Source organism: Lampetra fluviatilis, chromosome 20 (assembly GCF_964198595.1).
Source record: "Lampetra fluviatilis chromosome 20, kcLamFluv1.1, whole genome shotgun sequence".
NCBI lineage: Eukaryota > Metazoa > Chordata > Hyperoartia > Petromyzontiformes > Petromyzontidae > Lampetra > Lampetra fluviatilis.
This window is the reverse complement of record NC_136294.1, coordinates 3099192-3108947: the sequence shown is the minus strand read 5'-3', so window position 1 is coordinate 3108947 and position 9756 is coordinate 3099192. Positions and strand designations below refer to the sequence as shown.

The 9756-nt window shown below is 48.7% G+C and overlaps 1 protein-coding gene across 2 annotated transcripts in view; it reads left to right on the top strand.

The window, feature by feature from the left end:
• LOC144937852 (noelin-like) overlaps window positions 1-9756 on the top strand; it is a 75404-nt gene that overhangs the window by 44165 nt on the left and 21483 nt on the right. For both annotated transcript variants that reach the window (XM_078865373.1, XM_078865372.1), the window contains exon 2: window positions 5794-5943. In XM_078865373.1, the coding sequence (XP_078721499.1) occupies window positions 5794-5943 (150 nt within the window). The remainder of the gene's footprint in view (window positions 1-5793; window positions 5944-9756) is intronic.

Genomic DNA, 9756 nt, shown 5'->3' with positions numbered 1-9756 from the left:
TTATTATCGGATGTACGTGCGTCTGACACGTACGTATGGCACGATATTCACACAACGAATACCGCAATGTGGTCTTTCTAAGAGAGTCGGTCAGTTAAATTGTCCAGCAGTGGTTTGACCATAACTGCTGCTGTTGCTGATGATAATGGTGATAATAATGACGATGGTCAGCTCCACAGGAATGGAATCACAGCTGTAGGATACGACACGTGACATTTCACGCAGTCTGTAACGCCAGCCTCACTGGAGCTGTTCGTAGGGCTGTATTGTACTTCGTACGATGCGCAGCAGATTAATGTGATGCATGAAAGAATCCCATTCCTTTGTCTCATCTTACGAGCACAGTCCACTGTGCTCGTAATTTCTCTTAGGGCTGAATTTATCCTACAGGTAGTGTCCTCTTTGCGGTTGCCCTTGCAAAAGAATAGATCTGCATTTTCATCGGTCCGGTTAAATAAAGGATACCACTTCTACTAATACGACGGTACGGTCGTAGTTCGCGTGATATTCAGATATAAATATCACTTACGAGGTCAAAACTTTTAACAATACAATGGAAGTGTGCCATGCGCACACGTTTCGCTGCTGTTTTAAACACTAACTTTGTTGGCATCAAAGGGCGTTGTCTATCAAACGGCGAAATCATCATCTCACACCAGTGACATTTACCAGCATTCATCAGTACCGGGTTTTTTCGTGACTCAGCTCAATAACGTCTTTTTTAATCCAGCAATTATTCGTGAATATCTGCTAATTTGCGACAGTAAAACATATGAATGGGAAGATGTTGTTAGCGGGCACCTATGAATGTTGGAGTGCATTGACGTGGGGAAGGGGTGGACAGATTTGTATATCCAGTCCTGATGTTCCCCACAGTGTACTCAGTGCGGTCATTTTGTGCTGAAACAACCTGGGGGTGGCCCACAACTAATTCAAATTCCAATTGATATGGGTTTTGAACGTGGCCAGACATCAATACCCCAAAAAGACAAAGTCGCGCAACACGTGGACACGTGGACACAGAACAAATACAACGACAAAGATCCCCCGTATAGCGTTAGCAGACTGTCAGAGGAAAGTGCAGTTAGCGAGCACATACGAAGGCTGGCACGCTACACGACGGGATTGGTAGCCAACACCACGCCCGCTCGCCTTTGTCTTCCTTGTGCCGATATTTACACACTGCACCAGTTGCTCATTTGATGCTGAGTCGACCTAGGGGAGGCCCAAGACCGATTCAGATAACCGCCACTTGTGTTGACCGTAAGCGGGAATCGAACCCGTCTCGCCGGGTTCGTAGCGCAGCGCGTTAATCGCTACACCGCCACTCTCCACTGGAAACGCAACACCAATGCGCGCACACACACACACTCGTTATACGCAGTCGGTCACATGCTCACTCACTCAACCGCACGTACACCGAGACACTCACACGCTCATGTGCACACGGCGGCGTGAAACACAATCACACACACACGCACGCAGAGGTGCGCGCACACACTCACTCAGTGACACCAACACACACACACACATGCACACACACGCACAAATGAACGCTGTGGCTCCCCTGGAGCAGACTGTCACATCAGATAACCAAAGTACGAAATCACAGCTCGCAACATTAACAATTTAGGGAATCCTGACTAATGCGTTGTCACTGGAACTCACAGTGTGGTGCACTTAAACAGTTCAGAGGTCTGCAGGCAGCTTCTTCAAAGGTGCAGATTGTCACTTGGGCTGTTCGTCACCTCATCGAGCAACCTTTACCAAAGAGTTGGGATTTTAAGTGAAATCTGGCAGCCTCCTGGACTGGCAGCTAGAATTGTCCGCTTCAACAATGTTTTGGTCACCTTTACATAACAAGTCAAGTAAGTATAGATTTGAAGCTTTCGTGACTTCAAGGATTGGTACTCTTTGTTTTTTTCGTTAAACTCACGTAGGTAAAAAATAAAATGAAATGATTTACTTTGTTTTTTTTCCTACGTGACTTTATCGAAAAAACCAAAGCATATCAAGTAAGTATGTTGAACTTATTTCGCACCGTACGTAGCCAACCGTACTGATCGGAGGTGCGGAGGAAAGGACAAGATACTTAAACACAAAAAGCAGTTATAAAATAAATCAGCGTTCAACCTAGATTTTAAAGGGCACAGCAAGTCACCACATCGTGTCGGAGCTCCAAAGTTATGCTTGAGATGCTACCGCCATTTAGGGTTTTAAATTAAATTTAAAACTCTTCATTTAATGCGTACCGACACATTTAAAAAATAAACTGCAAACTTTTTGGTGGGGAGGGGGTGGGAATGATTAAAACCCATTATTTATTTTTCATTTCCATTTATTAAAAGTAATTTTTCACACTTAATCTCTGCTCGTGGATATGATTCACGTTGCAACTGTTGTAACGAATTGCCGCAATGCTCTCTCGTCAGCGAACGTTCGCTTAAAAAAAGAAAACCTCCAACACATTTGCAATTATATATATTGATATGTAGTACTTTATATATTAAAAACAATTCTACACATATTAAATAGAATATAATTGGCTAACATTTTGGCAATGCGTCCTTCTCGCCTGACACATTAGTCTCCTTATAATAACGAACGTGGGTAACATTCTACATTTGAAGCTTTGGTGACTGCAAGGATTCATATTCTTAGGTTTTTTCGGTAAAGTCACGTAGGTAAAAAATAAAAGTAAAATAAAAATAAAATAAAAATCACGACATTTCGGAGGCAACACAAGCTTCCGTCTTCAGGACGGAACCGTCACAGCACGATAGCTGTAACAACAATAACATAATCGACAACAATAACAGCAACACTAACAGCAACAATAACAACAACAGCACGATAGCTGTATCGTGCTGTGACGGTTCCACCTGAAGACGGAAGCTTGTGTTGCCTCCGAAGCGTCGTGATTTTTATTTTATTTTTATTTTACTTTTATTAATGTTATTTTTATTTTTTTACCTACGTGACTTTACCGACAAAACCTAAGAAAAATGTGGGTAACATTCCATTGATTTCTCTCCGCCTGTGCGCCCCTGCCAACTTGGGCCGTACCGTCAACCCCTGGACGCTTCGCTCGCTGCGGAATCCTTCTCGATCCCGCGATTCCAGAAGTCCCCTTTGTCGTCCGGAGAGACACCGCCCCCCTGCCCTCCTCTCCGTTAGCTGATTACATCATCGCTTTGGGTCCGAGACGAGGGTTGTTTTTTAAACTTATTTTGCTAATGACGACGGCGCCGAACTAGGTTCGAGCATTTGCCCCCCAATTGGACGAAGCTGCTCTCGCAGGGCCCTGAATATTTGATGAAAAACATGTGCAGGCCGGACAACAAGGGGGGCTTTCTTGTTGTTGTTGTTGCTGATCTGCTCCTGTCTAACCACAGCCCTATCGATGTGCCGATGCCGCTGATGCGGCTGTTGTTGTTATTGTTGCTGCTATTGTTGCTGTTATTGTTGTCGATTATGTTTTTGTTGTTATCGTTGTTGTCGTTATTGTTGCTGCTATTATTGTCGATGATGTTGTTGTTGTCATTGTTATCATTTTTGTTGTCGTTGTTATCATTGTTGCTATTGCTGTTGTTATCGTTGTTATTGTTATCATTGTTGTTGTTATTGCTGTTGTCGTTGTTGTTTCTGTGCGCGCTTCGCAACTCGCCACCTGCGTTGCAGTCGCAAATTGAGCGCCACCCGAACGCAAATTTAAATCTCTTCTACTCTGAGAACGTCCCTCGACGTCCGCACGTAGCACGTTGAACTTCTTTCGCACCGTACGTAGCCAACCGTGCCAATCGGAGGTGCGGGAGAAGGACAACAAACTAAACGCACAAAGCAATTGTAAAGAAATTAGTTTTAAATCTGGATTCTAAAAGTGCAGAGCTCCCAGTAGTTTCCGAACATTAGAAGGAAGAACGTTCCAGACGGCCGTGGACGATGGCGATTGGCACACCCTACGGAATTAGCGACGCACGCTTACGTTATCCTGACGTTGGGGGGGGGGGTGAAGGGAAACTTCTGATATAAGCACAGCTGGCCTACGCTCGAAAGGAAATTAGGTACAAGTGCAACCCTGCAATGAATTGCTCACACCACTGCCGGTGGAAATGTCTCCAATGGAGGGAGCTCTATGTACGTACGTATGTATTTGAACTTCTTTCGCACCGTACGTAGCCAACCACGCGCTAATCGGAGGTGTGTAAGAGACTCTGAAGAGCAAGGGTGGCCAATCTCTAACAGGCCAAGAGATAAAATGTGCCCACGAGCTTTGCAAAGAGCCAAGCGTCTACATATATATATAAGTGTATATAATGACAGTTTTCGGCACAGCACGAGAGACATTCGGTCCAAGTTATGCCCCTTCGATAGAGCCGCACGTGGTGGATTAAAAGAGCCGCATGACGCCAGGTGGCCACCGCTGCCAGTCTTGAGAGCCCCTCCGGGGAGGCTAATTTTTACCGCCTCGACCACCTTGGCCAGACGACTTGGCAGAGGCGGCAGTGCCCACGCTCTTCCCCAAAGGGGCCGTGCTGCTCCTACTTCTTGTTGTTCTTCTTCCGTACGGCGGATGTCGATGCAGAGCAACAACAACTACAATTTCACATTCAGGTGGCCAAGCCAGATAACCACGCCAGGAGTGGCTGAGTCTACGATCTGTTCTGGATAATCGCAGTCGCACGCTACCGGAGAGTTTTAACGTTCCATGTGCGCATCTTGCGATGGTTTGCGCCGTGGGTGCGGTTTTAGGGTGGGCCATGATCTTCGTGGAAGATCAAACCCAGGGATGATGGCCTTGCGTTTGGCTCTTGCAGGGGCCATGCTTATATCCAGCATCTACGGTCACAATGCAGAGACACTCAGGACGCACTGAACACAAGCTCTCATCCAAGCGAGCAGCTGGCCACATTTTGTTCTCGACGAACGACAACATTTCCGACACACACTCTCAGCTATTTTGAGCCGAGTGGTCTGGAGGAGTTTTTGTTACGCGCGATGCGCACCGCCGTGTCGTTTGACCCACTTGTTTCCAGCCTGCAGACATTTTCGCGTGCGTCGATGGAGTCTCGCGTCATTTTAACAGACTCAAACGATCGGGAAATTAACGTGCAACTGGTGGGGGGGGGGACAAATCGGTGAATGCGAACGGATTACGAATGGTTCGGTTGCAAATCTGTCTCACGGTTGAAGTTATTTATATTTTTATTCTACCAGGTGAGGCCAACTGAGCTCTTTAGCTCTTTTTCAGATGCGACCTGACCACAAATAATTGCCCAATCAAGAGACACTCATCACGCGGAAATGTATAGCAGCCAAATTACTCTATACGCACGTTGCTTCTAAATGTGGAAGGTCAAAAACTGGAGGACCCAGAGAAAAAAATCCACGCGACCACAGGCAAAACACGCAAACTATAAATATACAGGCACCAGGATCGAGATCAAACCCACGACCTCTTGTTTACCGGGCGAGGTAGTTAACATCTCGCCACCGCGGTGCCTGCCTGGAAATAACCATGCCCCCCCCCCAATCTCTTCCGAGACAGCTATCCTTCGTGGAAGAGTAGGCAAAAACATCCTCGCATAGGCAATTCCGCCAGCAGCGATGCGAGCCAGCAATTTCCCGGATGGCGGTTTTGAAAGATCACGCGCCCCGCACACACACACATGTGCCCAGCGCACGCACACACGCGCCCGCACACACCCGGCTGACCGATGGACCCAACCACGTTCGCTCGGCCTGTGCCCCCCCCTCCACGCACACCCCCCGCCCCCTTCTCCCCGCTTGCAGGGCTTCATACCGAACCCGGACGAGGGCTGGCAGGTGTTCACCTCGGCCCAGGACGCGGACGGGAAGTGCGTGTGCACAGTGGTGGCGCCGCAGCAGAGCGTGTGTTCGCGGGACGCTCGCTCCCGCCAGCTTCGCCAGCTGCTTGAGAAGGTACGTGTCGTGGGGGGGGGGGGGGGGGCGGGGGGGAGGGGGGTGCCACTTAGCGGCACGGGTGGCGCATCTGTCAATCAAATATCGGGTCCGAGGGCAGCGATTTTGCAGGTGGTGCCACTGTACCAGGGGCCCCCCTGGGTGCCGGAGGAGGAACCCAGTTAGGTGGGGACAGAGCCGGGGTGGGGGTGGGGGATGGTTCCCATTTGAATTTTTTTGCGCCGGGGCCGATGCCAACGGCGCCCCACGCCACTGGTCCAGGACACCTGTGCCGTGCGCAGCGTGCGCTCGCTTTGCAATTATAATTGCAAAGCGCGTAACCTTGACGACGGACGGACGGGCCGAGGGTTACATAGCGCTCGATGGGAGCAGCAGCAGCGGCGGCAGACCGTCTCAAATTTAACCGCCGGGTATATCGTGCGCGTTGGGGGTAGGGGGGAGGGGTACAGGGTCGGAAACCTCACGCTCACAGGGGAGCACTTCTCATTCAGGTGCCGTTTCCCTCTCTCTCTCTCTCGGCGGAGGCTCTGCCGAGCATTTTGGGGGATGATGTCACCTCTAGTGTCATGGAGCGATCTCACACCGGCCCCGCGCCGCTTCCAACCGCCCGCTTCGCCTCGTGGTGAAAGAAGGGAAAAAAACGACCCCGAGAATCACCCCGCCTGGTCTGTCATCGCTTTCAATAGAATTGCATGGAACCTGCCCACGTTTTGCTGTTGTTGTCTTCGTTTGGTTTTTCGCTCATTCGCGATGCGAGAGGATCGCGTGGGGAGGGGAGATGAGCGGAGAAGAGCGGAGACGAGGTGAACGTGGAAGAGCTAAGGGGAGGAAGCAGGGCCATTAGAGGGTCAAGGAAAGCGCGTCCCACCGTACGCGCCCGTGCGTGCGCACATGCGTGCCGAGCCGCCACCCCCGCTCAATCCTGCGCTGCCTCCGTAGCTGCGCACGATGGATGGATTCATTTCCCTTCGTATAATTGAGCCAGCGGTACTCAGTGGCCAGAGTTCGAACCGACGGGCGTGCCGCCGGTATTGACCCTTTACTCTTGTTGCCACTATCGTCGTCGTCATCATCGCCGCCATCAGCGTTATCGACGGTTTCTTAATGCGCACCGGGCCCCAACGTAGTGCATGCGTGTGTACCCGCGTGCGTGCGTGCGTGCAAGCATGTATACGTGCGTGTCTTTTAATTACCAAAAAACAATGAAGAGAAGGCGCGTTTCGTTAAAGCTAATGGCCTGCGAATGTTGTCGCTTGCGCATAAATTCAGATCGTATCAAGCGAATAAAAAAAAAACGCTTTACGTTCACAAACAAATGGGGAGCAGAAGGTCAACGGACTGCAGGGGTTACCATCGGGAGACCGAATGGAGAAGAAGAAGAGGGAAAAAACCACAGATACATAAAAAGATGGGAATTCATTTGCTCATTAAAAATATCATAATGGTGTAACGATTTAGCCTGCACACAGCAGTAATTTCTGCAGCAGATGAGCAAATCCAGGGTCACACAAAAGGGCACAATTCTCCACCCCACGCCAAGAGCCTCCCCCCCCCACCGCCGCCGTGTTCCCAGAGCCACACTAACACCTGCCACTGGCAAAAACGTGTCGGGTGTAATGGGGAATAACCGCATCGGGCAGAACACCTACGCAATGAAATCTCGCAATTGGTGTTGGCTATTGGAGGCCTTGCCAGTGATGGGATGGCATTTTTTCTTAATGCGTTTTAACACTTTCTATATGCGAGTGTGTATTTGCCCTATACATAAATATGTACACACACACATATATAAAAACAGACAAAGATCCCCCGTATAGCCTAAACAAATTTTCAGGGCAAGTGATGCTAATGAGCAGCACCTATTAAGGCTGACACGGAACACGAGGGGGTAGGAAAGGCTCAGGACAGTTCAAATGTAATCGGCGCTGGTGTTGGCCGTGAGCGGGATTCGAGCTCGGGTAGCCGGGTTCGTAGCTCAGCGTTTTAACCGCTGAGCCCCTGCTCCCCATAATATATATATCTATACACACACACGTTCTAGTTTGCACATGCATATCTTACATGTGCCGAGCACACATTAATTATACGTATTGTCATACAGCGATTTTTACCCTCCATGAGCAGGCCGATCCGCAGCGACACAGAAACCGACTGACTGCATTTTCTCGCAGACCGTTAAACAAATGCTGGGGATGACGGAGCCAATGATGGCGGCGCAGCCTTTGGCAAATAATTTAATCACCACTGTTGAGCATAAAAACAAAAACACCACCACCACATTTAACCTGACAACACCTGCCGCCGTAATTATAATAACCGCCTCCGGCGGGCATCGTCGCCACACCACCCGCCAGGCCCCTTGGAGGTGGCACGTGTGGATGTGGAGCGAGAGACGTGGCGGTTGATGGGTTCGCGCTGTCGATGCGTTGTCGCTTTCGCCGAACGCATCTGACAAGCTACGCGAGATTTTATTTTTGTGTTTAATTACCGCAGTTACAACGGTTTGATCGTGTTGAGAAACGTGGGTATTGTATTATCAGCGTCATTGTGCCGCTGTTTTATTCATTAGCCGGCGTTTTAAATCATTTGCCAACGTGAAACGATCAGTCCATTAATCTTGAAACTAAAAATAATGGCCTCTCCTTCCCATTCGTGTAAGGTTTTTTTTTGTCTGAGCGACTGCCACTGCTCCTGCCCATAGCAACGACAACAACAACAACAACAACCAGCGTGGTGTTATTATCGATTAGGAACAACAGGATACATACAACTATATGCCATATATAGTACAGGGTGGACACACACACACACACACTGCGTAGATGACATACGAACCAACTATATTGACAGAAGCAGAATGAAAACATATATATGCGGCACGCTTTTATTAATACACTGACAGTCGATGGATTTGTCCACACCGTCCCGTAACAATGGGAGCTGTGTGACCATACTTCACGGCATTTGCTCGGTGCGGGTTGGTGAAGGCGGAGGGCTCACGACCAGCTCAAACATCACTTGCCACTCATGCCAGCCATGGCATGGAATCGAACTCTGGTCACCAACCTTCTGCACCACCGCGCCGCCCTAACGCGGGACAAAGTATCTGTGCCTACATGAGTCTTTTGGACAGTATTAGGATGATAAAAAAAATAATGGGCTTTACCCTATTTCTGGTAACAATACGGGAGGTGTTAAAATGTTCAAACACCAAATAGATACCTAGAATTACGAGGGATCAAGTTTGCATTAACCACACGTGCTTGTGGTAGAACATGCAAACGACATGTGCTTTGATAGTGTACGCATTGTGTACCTGATTGGTCTACACCAGGGACAGCCTCCTTCATGACTTTGTCTCACAGGTGCTATGGACCGAAGAAGGCCAAAAGGCGGACAGCAAAAGGACAATGCAGACGCTAAAGCATTACTTTTAAATATGCATTGAAAACTACTTTCTTTAGAAGTGCTTTTTGTGTTTAGTTTGTTGTCCTTCCCCCGCAACTCCAATTAGCACGGTTGGCCGTGTACAGTGCAAAATGAATTCAACGTATAGTTTGTTATCCTATAACGCGGCCGCATTATGGAAAAATCGCATTATAATCAATAATATAGGGTAAAGCACAGTCCGCAATAACACGTGAGATGCGTGGTTTGCATCTAGAAGGATCCAGCAGCTTCCCAATGCCTTAGCAGCCGTACAGCCGCTTATTCCTACTCGTGCGACGTAGTTCCTTCCACTCGATCGCGTTATACCCAATTTGCGTCCGCGTTATAACAAAAAAAGTGTTCCCTAATACATTCATCCCGTCA